General features: G+C 47.5%; 1 protein-coding gene across 1 annotated transcript; it reads right to left on the bottom strand.

The window, feature by feature from the left end:
• Positions 1-9,298: 9,298 nt before the first annotated feature.
• Positions 9,299-23,448, bottom strand: CCNE1 (cyclin E1). The gene is made up of 12 exons (XM_047792060.1): positions 23,267-23,448; positions 22,748-22,799; positions 22,549-22,636; positions 22,251-22,319; positions 17,312-17,457; positions 17,054-17,189; positions 12,792-12,938; positions 12,091-12,186; positions 11,741-11,875; positions 11,519-11,630; positions 11,268-11,425; positions 9,299-10,685 (listed from the first exon to the last, which is right to left on the bottom strand). Exons 2-12 carry the CDS (start codon positions 22,768-22,770, stop codon positions 10,563-10,565), a joined length of 1,233 nt encoding a protein of 410 aa, XP_047648016.1. The 5' UTR covers positions 22,771-22,799; positions 23,267-23,448; the 3' UTR covers positions 9,299-10,562.
• Between the last annotated feature and the right edge of the window lie 302 nt (positions 23,449-23,750).

Genomic DNA, 23,750 nt, shown 5'->3' with positions numbered 1-23,750 from the left:
ACCCCACCCCATGCCTCCCACGCTAATGAAGTTTATGTTCAGACAAAGCCAGAGGTGTCAGAGGCGTCCTTTTGCCTCCTTCCTCTTCTGTAACAGGAAACATTGTTTATCACCTGCGCACTTTCCCCAGGGCCTCTTTCTTGGGCCAGATGCACCATAGCCCATTACGGGGTGGCACGGGGACAGGAAGGAGAGAAGGACACTGAGGTCTCAATACTCGGCCAGGCCATTGCTGACACCTCATCCCGGCTTCCGGGGTGAGAAGATAACAACAGACGTGGGCAAATAAATGATTCATGAGTCTTTCTGTCACTACCATGCCCCCAACACACGTGCCCTTTCTAACTTCTGCTAAACACCAAAATTTAGTGATAATAGACTGGGATCGTGGGAGGAAAGCAATCCATACCTCCTTTTTTTTTTTTCTCTGTCTTCAAAAAGAACCCTTAGGAGTTCCCATCGTGGTTCAATGGTTAAGGAACCTGACTAGCATCCATGAGGATGCCGGTTGGATCCCTGGCCTTGCTCAGTGGGTTAAGGATCCAGCATTGCCGTGAGCTGTGGTGTAGGTCGCAGATGCAGCTCGGATCCCATGTTGCTGTGGCTGTGGCATAGGCCAGTGGCTACAGTGCCGATTTGACCCCTAGCCTGGGACCCTCCACATGCTGAGGCTGTGGCCCTGAAAAGATAAAAATAAAAAAAAATTAAAAAAAACCTTAGATGAGAAAGAGGGTTTGAGGTACACCAAGCAGGTTATGGCTCTGAAATACTGCTGCACACACACAAACACACTCACACCCTGCTCTGATTTCCACCCAGAAGACTCATTGTCCATGTCAGAGAGCCCACACGTGGGATTATGGCAAAGCAGAATGGAGGAGAGGGGGGGCAGGGCCCAGCTGGGGACAGAGTGAATGGCCACTGCCAGGCGGGACTGCTATTGGCATTGCCAGGGGGAGCCAGGGTACACAAGTGACAGGGAGAGAGGCCCAGATGAGGGCTTTCAGGCCCTTGCAGGGCTCCAGGCTCACGCTGGGCCTGACTAGCTGGGTAGATCCTTTTTTTCTTTCTTTCTTTCTTTCTTTTTTTTTTAGCAGAAACAAAAGGATGAAATCATTAGCGTCAATTGGGCACATTCAGTGTAGATTACTGACATGCCATTGTTGTGAGGATAAAAGAAATATGATTAATAAAACCCACCCAGCCCGCCTTTTGTGTTTCCCATGAATTCTTCATTGGCTTCTGCATCTATCTCATAGATGGGCCATCTCTTTCCGCTGCCCCAGACGTCACTAAAATGAACAGAGGAGAAAATCACTCCCGGGATCTCGAAACTCATCTTTCTCACTTGCAATTTGTCTCTGGATTCCTCAGTTTTCCCCATCACAGAAGCAGATGTAGAGAGCGTTTTCCAGCACTGCAGAGCAAAGAAGAACAAAGCCTACCCCAAGGCTGAGACTTCTGGGGAGGCCCAAGTCCCTCCCACCCAGGACCATGTTCAGAGCCACCGGGCAGGGCCATTGATCTTTCAGGCACCAGCCTTCGTTTGTTGTTTTCTGTTTTGTTTTTGTTTGTTTTTTTTAAAATTTTTTTCCATTGGTGTTCCCTTCGTGGCTCAGTGGTTAACGAACCCCCATTAGGATCCATGAGGTTTCAGGTTCCATCCCTGGCCTGGCTCAGTGGCTCAGTGGGTGAAGGATCCCGTGTTGCCGTGAGCTGTGGTGTAGGTCGCAGACACGGCTCGTATCCCACGTTGCTGTGGCTGTGGTGTAGGCCAGCCTCTGTAGCTCCAATTCAACCCCTAGCTTGGGAACGTCCATATGCCACAGGTGTGGCCCTAAAAAGCAAAAACAGAAAACATAATAAACAAATTTTGTTATAGTTGATTTATGATGTTCTGTCAATTTCTGCTGTACAGCAAAGTGACCCGATCATACATATATACACACTATTCTGACGTCATTCAGGCACCAGCCTTGAAATCACACCTATCCTACTGTTGGCCTTGACATGTCCTAGCCAGGCTGTGGGTCCAAGGTCACCTTGAGGGTCTCCAGGAGGCCCAGAGGCCCAGGGGGAGGTGAGACAGCTCTCAGCCCCCGGCAGGCCTCCAGCCACCTGCTTGCCAGCCCGACTTCTGCCCTATGTATTGTCACCCTTCCAGCAGCTAGAGAAATGAAACTCCTTTGCATGGCAGGAAGTGGGGGGGGGGGTTCCCTAAAGTGTGTTTGAAACCTGAAAACACCCCAACCCCATCTTTTATCACCACCTGGAAGGCTAGAGTTTGAAGAGAAACAGAAAGCAATTCAACCCCTGAGAGGCACGTGCTGTGGCTGCACCACCCCACCGGGTGGCTGAGGACCGGGAGGCCCAGGGCAGGCTGGTGAGGAGCTGAGAGCCCCACAGGCCTTGGGTGAGGGCTGAGACTCTCCCCCAAATCCAGGAGTCTGAAACTCAAGCACCTTGGGGGGCCAGACCGGTAACGAACTTACCTTTGGACACCAAGACCCTTTGTCTTGAATGTGAAACACATGTAGATACTCTACGCTTCTAGGGAGAAATATGATCTCCGCCACTTTTTTTTTTTTTCTTTTTGGTCCACACCCATGGCAGGCAGAAGTTCCTGGGCCAATCCACCCACACCACAGCAGTAACCAGAGCTACAACAGTGAATGACAATGCTGGGTCCTTCACCCCTGAGCCACCAGGGAACTCCCTGCCCCACCCCCTCCCTGGCCACCTTTTGGGAAACATTCCACTTTCTTGATCTATATATATTTTTTCTTTTTTTGGTATTTTTGCCATTTCTCAGGCCGCTTCTGCGGCATATGGAGGTTCCCAGGCTAGGGGTCCAATTTGAGCTGTAGCCGCCAGCCTACGCCACAGCCACAGCAACACAGGATTCGAGCTGAGTCTGCAACCTACACCACCGCTCACGGCAACGCTGGATCCCCAACCCACTGAGCAAGGCCAGGGATCGAACCTGCAACCCCATGGTTCCTAGTCGGATTCGTTAACCACTGAGCCACGATGGGAACTCCTTGATCTATAGTATTTTATTACTTTTGATAGAGTCACAGGCTGCCTGCCTGAAGAGCAACAGCACTGGGCCCTGGGGGTGGCAGGGAGTGGCGTGTCTCCGGTCTCTGTAGATGGCAGGCCCTTTTAAATGACTTAGAGATGATTTAGTTGAATGAAAGAACCCTGTAGTAAAAGAGCAAATATTTTCATTTATTTATATGTTAGTATATGAACAGAAAAAATTCTGGAGCAACATACACTTTTTTTTTTGCTTTTTAGGGCCACACCCGTAGCGTATGGAAGTTCCCAGGCTAGGGATCATAAGGGAGCTGCAGCTGTCATCCTACACCACAGCCACAGCAACTTGGGATCCAAGCCACGTCTGCGACCTACACCACAGATCACGACAATGCCAGATCCTTAACCCACTGAGCAAGGCCAGGGATCGAACCCACAACCTCATGCATCCTAGTTGGATTTGTTAACCACTGAGCCACGAAGGGAACTCCCAACATACACTATTTTAACACCACAACAGAGTGGCATCTCTGGGGGTTGTGCACTTTCTACATGCACTTGTTCGTGATATTCTAACTGATTATAACATACATGCTCCACTTCCGTAATTTTAGAAAACCCAATAAAGTTAAATAATAGCAATTTTATTGGGGAGCAAAGATTACTGCAAGCAATGTGCTTGGTTAGTTGCACTGCCAGTGCATTACCGAGTGCTGAAGCAGCTGTGCGAAGGCAGGAACTCTCCTCCTCCCCGCCTGGGAGCATAAATTGGCATAATTTGGGGAGATGGCTGACCACAGCCAGCAAAGTTGCAAAAGCACACGCCCTTTGACATGGCAATTCCACATCTGGGAATGTGCCCTCAAGAATCAACACACAGGGCATACGTCTGCACAAGATGTTGACTGCAGCAGTATTGTGACGGTAAAAAAAAAAAAATTGGAAACCTACATGGGGACCAGCATGGGAGGGAATATGTTCTGATATGTTTGCTTAAGGGAAACCTCAATCACAAAAATGAATAAATGCAACCCTACTTGTATCGACACGGGTAAAGCTTGAAAAGAAGGTTGAAAGAAAATAGCAAATGGGATGATGGTGTGTGAGGTTTGAGTCCATTTATATGATTTCAAAAACATCGTAGTGCTTTCTATACGTCTCTTGGTTATAGATTCAAACAGAAATGATAAAATTCTAAAAATGTGTTTGGAGCTATCTGTATTGACTTCAGGATAGTGCTTTCCGCTGAGGAGAAAAGAAAAACTATGGGGCTATAGGAAGGGTTATGGGAAGAATTCAACTGTGTTTGTACTATTGTAGTCCTTAAAAAAAAAATTGCTTGAAGCCAGTTGGGCTCATCTGAGTAATGGGTTCACAGGTAGTTATTGTATTATTTTTTGCACTTAAATTTTTTTTTCTTTTTTTAGGGCCGCACCCACAGCTTATGCAGGTGCCCAGGCTAGGGGTCTTATCGGAGCTACTGGCCTGCACTACAGCCACAGCCGCGCCAGATCGGAGCCCACACCACAGCTCACGACAACGCCAGATCCTTAACCCACTGGGCGAGGCCAGGGATTGAACCTGCAACCTCATGGTTCCTAGTCGGATTCGTTTCCGCTGTGCCATGATGGGAACACTGCACTTCAAAATTTTTCCACTGATCTCTTAGTTTCATTTTGCATTTTCTTGATGACTTGTGTGAATCGAGTGGTTTTCCTATGTTAATTGTATATTGATAGTGCCCATTTTATATGAGAATATTAACAGTGGAAGGTGAAATAGGAATTCCTTTAGAACACAGTGATGTGCATGTGGCCCTGAAAAGATGCCCAGGTAGTTCCCTTCGTGGCTCAGCGGTTAGCGAACCTGACTAGGATCCATAAGGATCGGGTTTGATGGGGTCAGCAATGCTAAGTGTGGCAAAGATGCCCCGTCAGAGGAAGGCTAAAGGCTACCACATGGCCATTAGCTTGGCCACATGGCTATCTTTGGTGGCCTTGGCAAGGGCCATGTGTGATGCATGGGGACAGAAGCCCACTGGAGGAGCCTGAAGGAGATGGGATGGCAGGTGTATCTGATACCTTCAAGGAGGCTGCCCAGAAAGTGTGGGAAATGGGGCTGAAGCCTGGGGAGGGCAACAGGGCAGCCCCGGGATGGAGGAGCAAGGGGAGGCTAAGGGCAAGTGCCATGTGTTCCTGGAATCCCCACTGCAGGGCTACACCCCACAAGGGTCTCAGTCTGACAGCCTACCTTCGTATTTCCAGCAGCAGCTGCAGCAATAGCAGTCTGAGCAATGGCAACCATTTTATTGTTTGTTTTTAATGCACTAGGCATTACATTAAGTGTTTTTTAATGCATTAATCCATTTAATCTCCCACTTAAATTTATGGGGCAAATACTGTTATTATCATCCCCATTTCACAGCTGACAATGACGAGGCTTGGAGAAGTTAAGCATGGTGTCCAAAACCACATCAGGACGTGGCAGGGCCAGGTCCCAGCTCTAGGTAACTGCCTCAGGAGCCCAAAGAAGAAAATGGCATCAGTGTGGGTGGGGTCCATCTCCTGCAGGAGGTGAGTCTCCCAGCTGGCTGAGAAGGTGCAGGGGCCAAAATCACGGGGGCCTGAAGAGCGATGTGGGTGGTGGTCCCTCAGGCAGGGTGGTTTGGAAGTTACTTTTTTTTTTTTTGTCTGTCTTTTGTCTTTTTAGGGCTGAACCTACAGCATATGGAGGTTCCCAGGCGAGGGGTTGAATCAGAGCAACAGCTGCCAGCCACAGCCACAGCAATGCAGGATCCGAGCCACGTCTGCAACCTACACCCCAGCTCGCTGCAACGCTGGATCCTTAACTCACTGAGCGAGGCCAGGGATCGAACCCGCAACCTCACGGTTCCTAGTCGGATTCTATTCCGTTGCACCATAACAGGAACTCCAGAAGTTACTTTCATTGACACCCCCACCGCCTTCCTTCACTCCCCGCACAGTCACCTTCCTGGGACACAGAAGCACAAGTTGGATTGCTTCCTCAGCCTGTGTCCACACGTTGCTCTGACCCTCACCCTCCTCCTCACGCACCAGCCTGCTGCCAGCATTATCAGTCTTGCGCTTGACGTGCAGAAGCCCTTTGTGACATGGCCTGTCACCTCTTCTGCCTCATTGCCATCCTTCCACACCACTTTGCCAGGCCTGCTGGGGCGGACTCAACAGCCTCCCTCTCAAGCACCAGCATGGCTCCCACTCCGTCCTCGCCGTTCCTACCGCTGCCCCTGGGTTCAGGTGTTCATGTCTCCCAGGCTCACCTGAGCTCCTGAACTGCACCCTGAGTGCTTTTGTCTCCAGGGCTGGTTGCATCCAGGGGCTCCCAAGAGAGGCCAGCTCACACATCACCCCAGGGAAGCCAACCAGACATGAACCTCACCACAGTCAGATGCTACACAATTTTTGGAATTGACATTGATCGGGAAAATGATTTAAATGGGGAGGGGGGTGAAGGGAGTATTTATTGAATAAAGGATAGCATTGCCCTCCTGTCTGAGTCTCCTGGGAAATAGTACCTAGAAGCTTGTGAAACTGAACACATTAGAGTCTTCTGGAGTTAAACTTGGAATCTGGATGAGGTTGGAAAAATCTATGCTCATTGAATACAAAATGCAATTGTCTGTCAATGCAGGAATTGAAGTATCTGCCGCAAATTATATTTAAGACTCTATTGTCACAGGCAGATTAGCTAATGCTTGATTTTAAGTATAGGCTTCTAATGCTATTACTCCTGGTTAGCTCTGCCTGGCAGGTAACCTTGTGGAACAAATGACTGCATTGCTTGAATAACATATTTGATCAAACAGGACAATTCTTTCAAAAATTGAGTTCTCTGTGGCAATTTGAGACCTGTAATCAGCAAATTAGATGATTACAGCAGGGATAAAAATAGTCTTCTAACAATGTCCAAGGTATAAATGTGATTTGAATTTCAAAATGTTGAACATGTGGTAGGAAAATGCACGGTTGGGTAAATATGACTAGACATTATCAGATTTGATTTCTCCTTCCATCTCTGCTCTGAGGTAGAGTCTAATTTTGCCCAAATAAACTCCAATCTCTTTTGTGTCTGAGTTGGAGGATAGATGTGTATCCTCTAAGCTCCAGATCTTTTTTTTTTTCTTTTTTTGCTGGTTTTGGGCCGCACCCATATGGAAGTTCCCAGGCCAGGGGGTCTAACTGGAGCTGTAGCCACCGGCCGATGCCAGACCCACAGCAACGCTAGATCTGAGCCGTGTCTGCAGGGCTTGATCTGTAATCCACTGGGCAAGGCCAGGGATCAAACCCACATCCTCATGGATCCTAGTCGGGTTCCTTAATCTCTAAGCCATGAAGGGAACTCCTAAGCTCCAAATCTTTTTTTTTTTTCTTTTGTCTTTTTAGGGCCACACCCATGGCATATGGAGGTTCCCAGGCTAGGGGTCTAATCAGAGCTGTAGCGGAGCTGTAGCCACCAGCCTACACCAGACCCACAGCAACACCAGATCTAAGCCATGTCTGTGATCTACTACACCAGCTCACAGCAACACCGGATCCTTAACTCACTGAGCGAGGTCAGGGATAGAACCTGCAACCTCATGGTTCCTAGTCGGATTCGTTTCCGCTGTGCCAATGCGGGAACTCCCTGAGCTCCAGAACCTTAAAGGGCCCTACAGCCTTGCCTACCTGCCTCAGGCACTTTTAAGTCAACATGAATTTTGGCGTCATTTATCCATCCACTGGTGAGAAACAACCTCCCTGAAACGAGCTGTCCAAATTCCACACAGGGAAGATGGCTTTGGAAAACCTTCGACATCCTTCACCCAAAGTCCAGTGTTTTCTTTCTTGGGCACAGGGGACAGAGACAGGACAGCAGCTCCGACGAGGGCCAGCGTGCGAACTCTGTGAGCCAGGGTGTGACGAGAGGATGTGGTATATGCTCTACCACTATCCAATCAGGCTTCAGGGTGGGTTGATAAATGACTGTTTCTCCAGCTCTAACAAGTTAGACAGAGGGCCCACACCCACTCCCTCCTCTGGGTCCTTCCTGCTGACACATCTCTGCCTCAGAGCATTTGTTCACCAGGGGTGACCAGAGCTGCCATTTTCACCCCTCTAGCAGGTACCACCTTGCCTCAGCTGGTTTTAGCTGAGGCGCAGAGCAAATGTGATCTGGCAGATGGGTAGAGCCAACAGTGAGGGACCAGTGTATTGACTGGTAGCAAATGGAAGAAGCTCCTTTAAGAGGGGAAACCAGATTTTTTTTTTTTTGGCATATGGAGATTCCCAGGCTAGGGGTCGAATCGGTGCTGTAGCCACCGGCCTACACCACAGCCACAGCAATGCCAGATCCGAGCCGCATCTGTGACCTACACCACAGCTCACGGCAACTCTGGATCCTTAACCGTCTTTTTCGTCTTTTTTTCTTTTAGGGCGAAACCTGATTTGACCTACCAGTGGCTCTTAGGGTTTCTGGCAGTCACAGAAAATACTGGCCACTATGGATTTCACTTCCCCACCTGAGATTTGGCCTTTATTGGCACAGATTATTAAGAGCTGCCTATGGCAACACTGCCGTTTAGAAAAATAGCAGATGCCCAGCAATGCAGCACTTTTGACAGTTTACAAGTCAGGCACCCTCAGCTCTGCACACTCAGGGCTGCTCTGCAATATGATGGCTTGCCAAACGATCCATGAAGGGTTTACCTCAAACACGCTTTCACACCAGTATTTCCTCACATTTGCCAAGCTCTCAAACTTACATAAAACTTTCAAAGTAGAAATGTCTTCAATGCCATATTTTTGCACAGAAAGTATTAAGTGTAAATTAACCATTTTCAGAATTATTCCAAGTCACAAATGACCACCATTAAAAATCCACTCTTTGTGTTTTTGGTGGCTGTACCCACAGCATGTGGAAGTTCCTGGGCCAGGGATTAAACCCACGCCACAACAGTGACCTAAGCTACCGCAGTGACAGCACCAGATCCTAAACCTGCTGAGGCACAAGAGAACTCCAAAAATTTACTTTCGTTTTGAGGCAAGAGCATCTTAGAGATGAAGAAATAATTAGTTAGGAATATCATTTGACCATTACATGTAGATTTATAATGCATTTATTGGGAAAACTTTATTAAAACTGTCAAAACTACGTCATCACAAGGTGAAAAAGTATGGTCTCTCATATAAATATGGTAGATTATCTACTTCAGATAGGTTTTGCAAAATGATAAAATACCAAGTTGAAAATAAATGATATTTATTTGCTCATTCACCCTCCCTCAACGAACCCATACATACACCAAAGCATTGTGAGGAAATGACACACAAGACTCAACAAGGCCACCCCTTTGAGAATGTCCCACAAAATGGGATGTGAACTATACACACTGGGCTGTAAGGTGGATAGTGAGCTCCTCTGTCAGCAAGGCACTTGGTGATTCCAACAACGGTCAGGGGACAGTCTTACGAACGTCATGGCCTTGAGCTACATATGATTTTACTTTGCATTTTCTTCTTCAAAGTACAGTATTAGGCTACATTATGTTACCAAGCTCTCCAAACAAAAATTCTTAAAGGTAAGGACAAAAAGACTATTAAATAACACTAATTACAGATATTTCCTGACCTTTGTCCTGTGCTAGGGAAGGAATCACACTGAATCCTCTTGGATACAGATGTGCCTTCACTACTATGGCCCCCGCCAGCCGGGAGCCCAGCTGGTGCCACCACTGCCCAGGGTATTGGTGGAGAAAGCCAATCGGAGCCTTGTTTCCAGCACAGGGGCCCTCGGGAGGCCTGTGAGGCTGCCCCTGAAGCTCACTTCAAAAGTTTTCTTTTACTGTATTTGCTTGAAACACTTTAGCTTCAAGGAGCCTGAAGTTAAAAATGAGAACTTGATATGGCCACGTTCAAAGCTGACTCCTGACTTAAATTACCAGACAGAGCTCATAAAACCAGCTGTCTCAAAGACAGTGTCATCTTTATTAAAAAACGGAGAGACATAGCAGCACTTACAAAACAATAGTTCATAAAAGGCATTGTACACTGTCAACTGATATATGGAACGGGCAGGCCCCCGGCACAGCTGGTTGTGGGCTGCACATCACAACGCTCACAACCACCTGCTCCGCTTAATACGACACAACCCAGAACACCCAGGGGGAGGCCAACAGCAATGTGGCCCTCCTCAACTTCAAGCCTTTGTTATGTGTGTGAATAGTCAATCAAGCCAAGTATCACCCTCCTTAGCAGCATCTGGAGCACTCGGTGGTGTTCTGGAGGTGGCTGGTGTACTTGACCCACTTATTAGAAACTCTAAGCATTCAATAAAAAACACTTCTCCCTGTCCAATGCTATCCGCAGAAAACCTCCTATGGTGGAAGAGCCGTGCTCCTCCATTTAAATATCTGTAAAAGCTAATGCAGGCCTCTGCTGCAGCCGACAGGAGAGAACCTGGAGCAGGCACTTCCGCACAGCTGTCTTTGGTGGAGGATGCCGGTGTGGTCATGCTGTTCCCTGCCCACTGCTCTGCTTCTTACTGCTCGGTGGCGGGGTGAGGACTCCAGTGGGGAGAGGAGAAATCCTATTTTCTTCAGACAATATGGCTTTCTTTGCTTGGGCTTTGTCCTATGGATAAGAATAAAAAGTAAGAAAGGTTAAAATGGGAGAACGTATCCTTTGGGGTTTGCTTGCTTTGTGCTTTTTTTCTATGGAGATGATGAGTGAAGGAAAAATAATAGCAAAGAACAATCTACACATCTCTGGTCTACGTGACATTTAGACACAGCATCTGTTGGCCACAATCTTTCTTCTCAAGGAATTAAAAGAACTGGAGTCGTTTTAAGATACCTGGAGCCTGTGTGAAGGAAAAGTAAACAGGCTGCCCAGGCAGTTTTAAGAATTTGTCTGGGAAGAGTTCCCGGGGTGGCGCAGCGGAAACGAATCTGACTAGGAACCATGAGGTTGTGGGTTCGACACCTGGCCTTGTTCAGTGGGTTAAGGATCCTGCGTTGCCCTGAGCTGTGGTGTAGGTTGCAGACGCTGCTCGGATCCTGTGTTGCTATGGCTGTGGTGTAGGCCGGCAGCTGCAGCTCCAATTAGACCCCTAGCCTGGGACTCTCCATGTGCCTCGGGTGTGGCCCTAAAATGACAAAAGACAAAACAAACAAACAAACAAGTCTTGTCTGGGAAACCAGGAACAGTACTGACCAGCAAATCCAAGCTGTTTATATGGGTCTGGATGTTATGGGCATCTTCAGCAGGAACCCCTCTGAAGTGCTTAAGTTTTGAGCTTCCTGTCTCCCTTATAACCATGGCAAATGGAACCATCCACTTGACACACTTCTCTATATCACACCACTGATACCCTGCAATGAAAATACAGGTTAGGCTCAAGCTGAGGACAACAACTGGTTTGTAGGTTTAATACACCTTGTGAATGGACTGGAAAGCCAACGTACCTGAAACCTTCTGCATCAACTCGGATGAAGAGAAATGATACAAGGCAGAAGCAGCAAGTACACCATAGGGAAATTCTAAGCAGCCAACATCCAGGACACAGAGATCTAGGAGCTACGGGGAAGAGAAGAACACTGCAGGAGACAGCCAACACACACCTCTTCCAGAGTTACTCGACCTAGCGGCGGGGTAGGTAGCCCCACAGAGGGAATCGAGCCACTTACCTCTGCGATCTGTATGAAGATTTGCTGGGGATACTGTGGCAGGAGCACTTCATAAAAATCATTTAGATATGCAACCTGCATGTATACATTCAGCCAGGACACAATGGTCAGGGGACTGAGATGCCACTTAAGGGCCTGCAGGAAAACAGAGAAAAGAGATCAATGGCTGAAAAAAGAAAGACATTTTTCCGACTCCCCCGGTCCTCTAAAGGAATTAAAAATGCAGCCATTTCCCAAGCCACAATGTGTCCAGTTAGAGAACACCTAGCCAGATGCACTCAATGCTGAATGCAGAAAAGATATTATGTATGTATTTTTTAAAAGGACTGAAAAATTAACTTGTAACCTACCTTCATAATGATTAATTCCATGGTAAGAATTTCATCTCCTGAACAAGCCCCATCTGTAACATAAGCAAACTGGTGCAACTTTGGAGGGTAGATTTCCTAAAAGGAAGTAAAAGAAAGACACTACTAGCAAAAGGCCAGCCTCTAATAGTTTTAACTTATAATATATATCCCAAATAATTCTTTTTAGTATACTGACCCAGAAAGAGAGTGGATAAATACAAGAGCCACTCGAGTGGTTCAAAATGCATTAATTATGAAAGAAATGAAACATTCACCTTCATCAATGAATGAGTCAATCAATCAACCTTTTAGTCACTATGGAGCTTTCAAATTTTCACCTTTTCAACATTTTTAGCAAAAATGTGAAAGTTGGGGCCATCTACCCTTCTAATCACACCAAAATCTTAATCCTCTTAGATCAAAGTTCAAAATTTTTTTTTGGCCACAGCCTGTGGCATGTGGAAGTTTCTGGGCTAGGGATGGAACTCAAGTCCACAACCCACAGCACCTCAAGAGAACTCCAAAGTCCAATTTTCTGATGAAAGGAATTACAATTAAACCAAGCATTTTATATACTTATATTCTTTTCTTCTTGGTTAATTTCTAGACTTTTTGTAATGTGCGGCTTAACTTTAGAAGACCTCAAATCAGAAAAATTTGAAAAGCATGGGCTATGTAAAAAATATTTGAAAATTACTTACCTCAAGTTTGGCAGCAATAAATAAAGATGAAATCCCAATAAGCTGTAAAAGTGTTTTTACAACATTTTGTTGTGTTGCCATATACCGATCAAAGAAATCCTGTGCCAAGTAAAATGTCTCTCTATGAAGTTTATAGACTTCACACACCTGAAGAAATATTTAGTGAGTTTTAGAACAGTTATTTCAGGAAAAAAGAAAGACAAAAAACTTGCCAAGAGTTTCAGTGCAGGATAATACAACTAAATTAAGATAGAACTTGGGGAATTCCCCTCCTGGCTCAGCAGTTAATGAACTTGACTATGATCCATGAGGATGGGGGTTCAATCCCAAGCCTTGCTCAGTGGGTTAAGGATCCAGAGTTGCTGTGAGTTGTGCTGTAGGTCACAGATGCGGCTCAGATCCTGCATTGCTGTGGCTGTGGCATAAGCCAGCACCTGCAGCTCCGATTCAACCCCTAGCCTGGGAATTTCCATATGTCACAAATGCGGCCCTAAAAAGCAAAAAAAGTAAATAAATAAAAGATAGAATTTGGTTTTTTGAAAAAATGGTTACCTTGCTTGTCCCTAAGCACTTGCACAATGAAAAAAAAAAAAAAAAGCTGGAACTCAGATGTAAGTCTGAAGTTTTGTCGTCTCTTTTTTTTTTTTTAAGGGCCCCGGGTGAGGCATATGGAAGTTCCCAGGCTAGAGGTCGAATCGGAGCCACAGCAACACAGGATCCAAGCTGCATCTGCAACTTGCAACACAGTTCACTGGCAAGGCCGGATCCCCAACCCACCAAGCAAGGTCAAGAGTCAAACCCTCACCCTCACGGATACTAGTTGGGTTCATTTCCACTGAGCCCCAACAGGAATTTCCATTTTCTGTGATCTATACTACATGAGCAAATGCTCCCAGGCTGCAGAGGGAAAGTATACTCACAGCCTGGTAAAAGCAGCATTTCAGGGAAAAACTGAATTTTCTCAAAGAAAGGCATCCCCTTTTAATAAGTTTCATTATGACATTAGGTAAGAACTACCACATTCTTCACAATGAGCGCTATCGGTATGAAAGTACATTTATTTAAAGACTACAACATTAAACACTAAAACACTGCTAATCTGTTAATCACAAGAGGCAAAAACTTTTTTAAAAGCATTAAACAAAAGACTCAGAGACTTAGGAGTTCCTGCTGGCTCAGCGGCAACAAACCCAGACTAGTATCCATGAGGATGTGGGTTCTGCCCCTGACCTTGCTCAGTGGGTTAAGTATCAGGCGTTGCCATGAGCTGTGGTGTAGGTCACAGATGCAGCTCAGATCTGGCGTAGCTGTGGCTGGGGCTTCGGCTGCCAGCTACAGCTCCAATTTGACCCCTAGCCTGGAAACTTCCATATGCCGTGGGCGCGGCCCTAAAAAGAAAAAAAAAAGACTCTGAAACTTAGGTTCTAGTGTAGGCTCCCCCCTCGGACAAACCCATCTATCTCAGATTATCTCAGACTGTAAAACGAGGGTAACACTTGCCTCGCCTACCTCGCAGGACCGCTGTGAGCTATGGTGCAATAGTGCACACGATGGGATTGAATGGGATTGAAAAGGAGCAAGGAAATATTAGACCTCAACTCATCATCAAATATCTGATTACGCATTTAAAACTGCTGTTCCTACATAAACAGTACATCCCATGTAAGAACACTTTATGGGGAGTTCCCGTCGTGGCGCAGTGGTTAACGAATCCAACTAGGAACCATGAGGTTGCGGGTTCGGTCCCTGCTCTTGCTCAGTGGGTTAACGATCCGGCATTGCCGTGAGCTGTGGTGTAGGTTGCAGACGCGGCTCGGATCCCGCGTTGCTGTGGCTCTGGCGTAGGCCGGCGGCTACAGCTCCGATTCAACCCCTAGCCTGGGAACCTCCATATGCCGCGGGAGCGGCCCAAGAAATAGCAACAACAACAACAAAAAGACAAAAAGACAAAAAAAAAAAGAACACTTTATGGTTGATAAGTCGAAAAGGCACCAGAGGAAACAACAAACAGAACATTAACAGAGAACTCCATCAATCACCAAAGAGTTTTTCTCAAGTCCACCTGGAACCATACCTGTGGACTTGAGAGTCAGTTTTTACAAAGTAACACAATTACAATCTGATGAGAAGAAAAAGCAGAGCTTCTGTTCTCTAAGGAACAAACTTCAGACCTCCTTATCCAGCTCACAGCTGGGCACCTGGCACTGCCTTTCTTCAGGACAGACTTCTTGGCTGGGCTAAGGGATGGGGATGGGGCATCACTGCAGACAAACCAGCCTGTGAACTGCGGACTCCAGTTTTGTCCCACTGAAGACATAAAGGTTACCATTCTTTTCTGGCCTCCTTTCAATGGTATTACATGACCTTTTTGATGGACTTTCAGAGAAAATCATTCCTGCCAGGTATCGATTACATCAACTGCATCTATGGCGTTATATAAAATAGAACCTCTCAGTCACAGCATCGTATGAGGGGAAGCCTGAGATTGTAAAGCATACTACCTCCAGGGCTCTGAGGAATTATAAATTGTTTTAAAGGGCCCAGGAGGCCTATGTGCTATGGTAGGTCTACGGTGGACAACCGCAAGGCCTATAGGTTTAACCAGGCCTGCCAAAGCATTTGCACATTTGTACATTTTCTATGTTGACATTTTCAGGGACCAATAAAGGAAAGGAAATTAAGAATGATAAAAACAGCTATCTTTTCCTGCCTGCTATGTAAGCTGTACTTTATATACAGTTTGTAACGACACAAACTCTGCAAGGAAAACACTGCTCAAAAACATTACAGAGGAGAAAATCAAGATTCAGAGTTAAGTGACTTGCCTGGCTAAGGGCACAGACGTTAAGTGGCGGCAGGGGATTTGATTCAAGGACGAACACAACGGGGGTACACAAACCCCGGCAATACCGACTTTCTAAAGGGTACACGGCACAGTTTGTTTTCAGGTAATATTTAGACATACACGTACTCTTCCATAAGACGGATCTGCCTAAGATGCGCTTCCACCTCTCAGAAGAAAGCCCACTTCTCACCCAGCCAAGGCTTAGCAAGGTGCCCAGGAAGTGTCACTTAATCAAGCTACTGCTGCCATTGTATCACCCACACTTCCTCCCAGAAAGAGGTGCCCTGCCTATATATTACCTTTTATCTTTAAGAATTACTTATCGCAATTTGTAATACTTGTTATTTAGATCAATTATTGTAGAGGTATGATGGTGTGACGGAGAAAAGATTTGAACAATATATTTTTTTTTGTCTTTTTTTTGCCATTTCTTGGGCCGCTCCCGTGGCATATGGAGGTTCCCAGGCTAGGGGTCGAATGGGAGCTGTGGCCTACGCCAGAGCCACAGCAACACCAGATCTGAGCCGTGTCTGCAACCTACACCACAGCTCACGGCAATGCCGGATCCTTAACCCACTGAGCAAGGCTAGGGATCGAACCCGCAACCTCATGGTTCCTAGTCAGATTCGTTAACCAATGCGCCACGACGGGAACTCCTGAACAATATTTTTGTTAGTATAAAGTTCTATGGGGAAAGAGAAATCGATCCCAAGGAGTTAAGAAGAAACCATATAAAATTTCTGACTATTAAAGATAAGTTTGTTCATATATTTTTAATTTTTCCATTTATTTAATTTTTTTTTCTTTTTAGGGCCACACCTACAGAATGTGGAAGTTCCCAGGCTAAGGGCTGAATCGGAGCGGCAGCTGCTGGCCTATGCCACCACCTTAGCAATGACAGATCTGAGCTGCATCTGCAGCCTACACTGCAGCTTGCGGCAATGCCAGATCCTTAACCCACTGAGCAAGGTCAGGGATTGAACTCATGGATGGACACCATGTTGGGTTCTTAACCTGCTGAACCACAATGGGAACTCCTGTTCGTATATTTTTTAAATATACAATAGTGGCTAGCAAATAGCTGTTATCCACATCCCACTGTACACACTTAAAAGCAATTTAATTAACAAAGATTAAATATCAGTATTCGTAGTTAACTGAACAGTACGATCTTTGCGAAGATTTAAACTTTGAGGGAAAAAATTAGATGCCCACTTAAAAGTACCTAAGGGGTAAAGAGACTTCAGAAATTCTTCTAAGGAAGTACCTAAGCAAAAAAGATAGACCACTGTGGTATAATCACCACAGTCCAGGGACACAGACTAGGTCAGCTGAATCCCACACAAGGAGACTGGAATGGCACAGAAGAATCTGGAAAGGGTCAATGCTTCTAGTTAACAGGAAGGCTCGAGCTCACCTCCATTAACCAATCCAGAAGAATTGCTCGCATTTTAGGCTGCAGAAGAGGGTGCCGCTGCATAAGGTGCTTATCCCTCAAGTACGTCTTTTCCTTGTTTAACATGATTTTCCATACCTCCTCTCTATTTGCCCAGCTGCAAAAAACAAAACCAAGCAAAGGCAGGTGTCAGGACGCATCCGCACGTACGTCCACATGAACGAGGTGGGATGCACACAGGGAGTAAGAGGTCGGGAAGGTGCTTGACAGTCAGCTTACTTCAGTATAGGCAGTGGCGAGGCTCTGGATGGTGTGCAACTCTGAGGCTTATACACAGAATTTGGGTACACAAGCTCATCCTCTTCTTTGTCAGGTGTGGGAATGAAGGAGCAGGGGTTTTCACAGGCTGCATTATTGTCCCAAGGCTGCAAAAGAAAGACGCGTTTTTATTTTTTTGTCTTGTTGCCTTTTCTAGGGCTGCTCCCATGGCATATGGAGGTTCCCAGGCTAGGGGTCCAATCAGAGCTGTAGCTGAGGGCCTATGCCAGAACCAGAGCAACTCGGGATCTGACCCGCATCTGCAACCTACACCATAGCTCACAGCAACGGCGGATCCTTAACCCACTGAGCAAGGCCAGATCAAACCCGCAACCTCATGGTTCCTAGTCGGATTCGTTACCACTGAGCCATGATGGGAACGCCAAGAAAGGCACGTTTTTAAATGGTTGATGTAAACCAGCTGTTTTTACATGCCTTGATTTGTACAACAGCCAGTAAAACAGAAAATGTCTTCACACTGGACAGTAATTTCCAGGCCTAAATCAATATCGTGGCCTAAATCAAGATGGAGATAGCAGGAATACGGAGATGACAGAGTCACAACTCCAAGCTTTCACTTCAGTTTTGTCATGAGCTTAGGAGTCTATGAGGTAAATACCTACGGAAATTACCATTGGTAGTAGTTCATCCTCATGAGGTGCCTGAGCAGCAAAATGGACACAGGAGGGGTAAGATGGAAAGCAAACAGCTCTTACACCACCAAAAAAATCACAAAAAATGCCTTAAAAGTGAAAGAGAATTTCCAAGAAAAGTATTTACATAAGCACTCCACATTCACGGGTATAAAAACCAACACGTAAACTGATTGCCATCTATGTCTAAAATCTCCCCATTTTTAAAACAAACCCATCAAATGTGCTACCTTTCTTTGGTTGTGTATCAAGGTAAATATACTCCATTAAAAAAGACCTTTTGTTTTCTTTAATTCAAAATGAAACAAAAGGAGTATCTGCCTCGTTAAAATCAAATAAGGCCAATAGTCACAGAACATACTAAGTCCATAGAGATAAAGCCTAGATAACCCTGAAGACTTTTGAAACCCACTCCCAAACCTTACTGATAACTGCTAATTGAATAAACCACCATTTAAAAACAAAACAATGGAGTTCCCGTCGTGGCACAGTGGAAATGAATCTGACTAGGAACCATGAGGTTTCAGGTTCGATCCCTGGCCTTGCTCAGTGGGTTAAGGATCTGGCGCTGCCGTGAGCTGTGGTGTAGGTTGCAGACACAGCTCAGATCTGGTGTTGCTGTGGCTCTGGTGTAGGTTGCAGCTGTAGCTCTGATTAGACCCCTAGCCTGGGAATCTCCATATGCCACCAGTGCAGCCCTAAAAAAGGCAAAAACAAAACACTACCTCTCTCTCTCTTTTTTTTTTTTAAGATTCCAGGTACTTAATTTTTAATATTTGGAAAATAATGTCATTTTGCCATTTAAAAGTTTCTCCTTTGATTCATTTATTTATTTTCGGCCATACCTGTGGCATGCAGAAGTTCCCAGGCCAGGATCCGACCTGTGCCACAGCAGTAGCCAGAGCCACTACAGTGACAACACCAGACCCCTGAACCACCAGGGAACTCTGAACATTTTTCCTTTTAAAGCTGTTTATTGTCCTACTCTAAAAAACTCTGATTTTTAAAAAATTATAAAATAGTGAATTTTGTTGAAGATATGGCATATTAACAGTCCTGTCAGCATGAAAAGTCTGAGACTCGGAGTTCCCATCATGGTTCAGTGGAAACGAATCTGACTAGTAACCATGAAGACGCAGGTTCAATCCCTGGCCTCGCTCAGCGGGTTAAGGATCCGGCATTGCCATGAGCTGGGTAGCAGATGCAGCTGGGATCTGGCACTGCTATGGCTGTGGTATAGGCCGGCAGTTACAGCTCTGATTCAACCCCTAGCCTGGGAACCTCCATATGCCACGGGTGTGGCCCTAAAAAGACAAAAAAAAAAAACAAAAAAACAGAAAAGATAAAAAAAGAAACGTCTGAGACTCATGGCATTTTCTTTTAAGCAGAGAGATCTTTAATGTTGACTGGAAAAGAGACAACTGAGAAGACTACAGATGAACATGGCAACAGGGACCCTAAGTGGCGCCTGGAAGATAGGGGACAGGATGGCTATGGCAGCACACCGGCCACTTTCAGAGGCCAGAGTACTTTCAGTGTACCGAGAAGAGCAAAGCGGGACAAAGCTCTTCGCCATTCAATGTGCAGAGAATTGGGCATGCAAATTAACCATGACAGTTCTTGCCAACAGCTGTTGGAGAAGGGCAACCTCCTCTTCCAGTTCTAGTTTCCTTGACTCAGAAAGGGTCACATTACAACTGCTTTAAGCTGTTCTTCATTCAAGAATGAATTCTAGTTTTGAAAGCAGAAGCTGGGTGTCACCCTCTAGAGCCAGATGGTTGAAATAGCTGAGAGCAGGCCTTTGGAGATAAAATGGTAACAGTTCTCAATCTGCAGTTCATAGACAAATCGGGTGAACCACAAGTAGACAAATGGTCCCCAAAGTCGGCCTAAAGGAACCAGTGTATGAAGCAGAATGATGATGTCTTTACCCTTTAACTTGAGTGTACACCATGTCTCAAAAAAAAGCAGGATCTGTCTGACTTTAGGAAGGAATGAGACAATAGTAAGAGGCAAATCTTGATTATTCCTGACCACCTCTGACTCTTCGAGCCACTTTTAACTTTTTAATTTATGCAAAACTATGAGTAACGAACAGAAAGTCCAGGATTCCACGTCAAGGAAAAAACTCGAACAACAAGGCAGATATAGTAAATGGACTTTAAATAAAAGAGTATTATTTTCATGAAGAAAAACCTAAAGTAAGAATCAAAGCTTCTATGTGGTCTCGATGAAGCAGTTACACGGAGTTGCCCATGACGGCGACAAGTAGCTCAGGGCTGCTCAACAGGGCTAAACTGTGACTCCAGAGGAAAATTCTGTGTAATTAACAGGCAAAAAGGTTGTGACCCCAAAAGCTTGGCTTCATGAATCTATAGCAAGAAATAACAAAAGACATTGATTGCTCCATAACTGATGGGTGATCATTTTCAAGCTATCTGCTCCACAAAATGTGCAGAAACCTGTTGTCATTAATCTCTGAACAACCATGAAAATGCCTTCTAGTGGGAAATGATATGGCTCTTCATGTACCACCTCTATCAGCTCTCTGCAGTCCAGGGATAGGGCCAAAGCCCTGTCTTAGGCACTCGAGGCACCACTCAGCTTATCTCTGAGAACAGAAACTATTCTCAAACTCCAAGAAGTCAAGAGGGACAGCTTTGCTTCAACCTCAGTTAAAAATTTCAATTCGAAACACAGCTGGGAAGGTAATCTTGAATTTCACAAAGAAGACATCCATAAACATCAACTTGCTTGGTCTGCAGTCTCTCTCTCTCTTTTTGCTTTTTAGGGCTGCATATGGAAGTTCCCAGGCTAGGGGTCGAATTGGAGCTACAGCCGCTGGCCTACACCACAGCCACAGCCACATCAGATCCGACCTGCATCTGTGACCTGCACCACAGCTCACGGCAATGCTGGATCCTTAACCCACTGAGCGAGGCCAGGGATCGAACCTGCATCCTCATGGATACTAGCTAGTCAGATTTATTTCCACTGCACCATGATGGGAACTCCCTGGTCTGAAGTCTTTCAGGAGGGAAAGAAGAAAAAAGAACTTGGAAGGCACTACCTTATTCCCTTTCCTAAAGTGAAGTACTTCTAACACAGCAGGGAAATCATGAATCCCTTGTTCAATACTCAGTGGAACCTCCCCAGAAATACTAATTACTAGGGTCCTGTGTGCAGTAACAACTGTTTTGCAAACAATGCAGCCCACAGCCTTAAAGCTCTTTACTCTTCCAGACCCAGCACTATGGCTGTTGTTCACTGCCCTACAAAGTGGAGTGCTGTCACTGCTAATGTCATGGGGACCACCATCCTTGGCTCAACCCTAATATTCCTGCTCAGTATTTATCTGTTATTGCATTAGAAAGCCTGATCAGCTAGTCTGGAGATAGGCTGCTTCCCCTACTGGAGCCATAACTACATTCTCCAGCCATTTCTGGAGGTAGAGAGATAATACAAGCCTTTTCTGCTAGGAACTTCTGATATTATGACGATACCATGAGCATGCAAGAAATATGGCGGGAAGTCCACAAAGGAGGGGCAAGAGAAAAGGACCAGCCAATTTAAAAAGTGTGCTTGAGAGGCGCATTATCCTTACAGGGAATGTCCCACCAACGCTCTGGTGGAGGCCAGGTCAGGTACCAGACAGCAGGGATCACTACAGGTAATTGCTGGATGAGCTGGAAGAACATTCAGAAAGGGGAAAAAAAGTCTGAAACATGACCCAACGGGGGTGGGAACAGGGAAGGTAAATTCCTAAGCACCATGACGAGAAAACACAAGTGTGGATGAGGGAGAAGGTGCTTCGGAGCACACACAAACCACCATCATCACAGTGACCCAGAGCTCTGTGTCAGGAGCCTTCCCTGCAGTTCACCAGCCTGCAGACTAGGCTGAAGCACAGACTCCGCCCCTGGCTTGCACAGGACTCTGGGTTACTTTCTTCCTCTAACCGAGTCTCAGTTTCCTCAAGGGCAAAAGGAGAGGACTGAGTTATGTGATGTCCATTCTGGTTCTTCCAGACATGAGCGCATATTTGTCATCTCAGGGATGTCAGACAGGAACATACACCTTCCTGGAATCCCAAGGCTGGCAGCAGTCAGTGCCCACTGACGGGCACCGTCATATGGCCATAGTCAGAGAACAAGCCTTCAGCAGGAGCCAGCCAAGGGAATAAGAGACTACATTTGACCCCCCAAAAGGAAAGCCTCCATTTAGGCCCAATCAGTAAGTGTACCTACCTGATTGCCACACTGGCTTCTCACAGTTCTGTCAATTTTGGCCACTTCTTCATCTGGATCTTGCAAAAACTGACGTAAAACAACCCCCGCAACCCAAGGAAACACACCACACAGTCCAAAGACAAAAACACACACATAGAGAAGAAAAAGACAGTAGGTTAGGTTATGTGAGCACCATTTCTGCCAAACGCATTCCCCCGTGACCCCCTATCAATAAATAGGTGGGCAGAACCCAGGCTGGCACCCAGGTATGATGAGAAGGGGGGAATCCTCCCCCACCTGTCTCCTTTGTACTCACAACGGCCACATTTGCCTTCCTTTTCCTGGAGCGAACAGAGACATCAGTGCCACTTTCCTCTTTCATAGTGTCAGGTTCCTTCGCATCCCTGCAAAGCCAGGGGGCCACAGAGGTGAGGGTGAGTTTTCCCCAAATCTCGGCCCACCCCTCCCCCACCACTGCACACCTTTCCCTCTACCACAGCGGCCAGGCCACTCACCTTTCCTTCTTCTCCCTCGGCATGGCGCTGGGCACAAGTTCAGACCTCAGGCCTGGGGGCACGAAAAGGCAGTGGGCTGAGGACCGGCGGCGGAGGGGGCCAGGGCCCGCCGGCCCGTCCCTGGTACCCCTCCCCCTCCCGCGCGGGCGGCGGCGGCGGCGGGAGCCTCCCGGGCCGGTCGGGAAAATGGCCGATGGGCCCGGGGTGGCCTGTCACCCGCGGCGGCGCCAGCGACCGGCGATGCCGGATCGGAACCCGGGGTGGGGGGGCCCTCGACGCCCCCCGAAACCCTCGCCGGCCCATCGCCTCCCTCGGGGCCCAGGCTGCCTCAGTCTTCCCCTCAACACCTCCCCGTGGCCCGTCTCTGAGCCGCCCTACCGGGGCACCCCGCGCTGACGCCTCTGGGGACCCGGCGACCCGATCTCGCCCCACCCCCACCCCGGCCTGGCCCGGCCCGGCCCGGCCCGGCCCGACCCGGTGCCCGCCGCGCCGTCCGGCAGCCCGCGGCGGGGTCCTTACCCGAAGCCGTCTCCGCGGCAGGCAGGCAGGCGGCACGAGCCGAGGCCGGACGCAGGAGGCAGGGGCGAGCGGGAAGCCGGGAGGCGGGAGGCGGCGGCGGGCCGAGCGCGCGGCGGTGGCGGGATCCGCGCCTGCCCCCTACACCGCGCTGGCGGCCGAGCCGGCTGCTCCTGCGCCCGGCTAAGAGCGGGACATTTAAAAATCCCAGCGCGCGGAACCGGCCCCCGGCCCGCCCTCGCGCCCTCCCGCCACCCTCCGCCCCGCCCCGGCCGGCTCGGAGCCCCTCAGCAGCCGCCCGAGGGCCCGGGCCCGCCCCGCCACCGCCCTCAGGACCGCCCCGCGCGGCGCAGGCCCGCCCAGGCGCTCGGCACCTCCGGGGGCGGGGCCAGCGAAGGGCGGGGCTAAGTGACAGGGCCTGCGCGCCGGAGGGGCGGGGCCCGGGGGCCGTGGCGGGGCCTGCGCGGCCTGAGCTGCGGAGCCCGCG

The sequence above is a fragment of the Phacochoerus africanus genome, chromosome 8, assembly GCF_016906955.1.
Source record: "Phacochoerus africanus isolate WHEZ1 chromosome 8, ROS_Pafr_v1, whole genome shotgun sequence".
Lineage (NCBI taxonomy): Eukaryota > Metazoa > Chordata > Mammalia > Artiodactyla > Suidae > Phacochoerus > Phacochoerus africanus.
The sequence above is the reverse complement of the archived record's forward strand: the minus strand, read 5'-3'. Positions and strand labels throughout refer to the sequence as shown.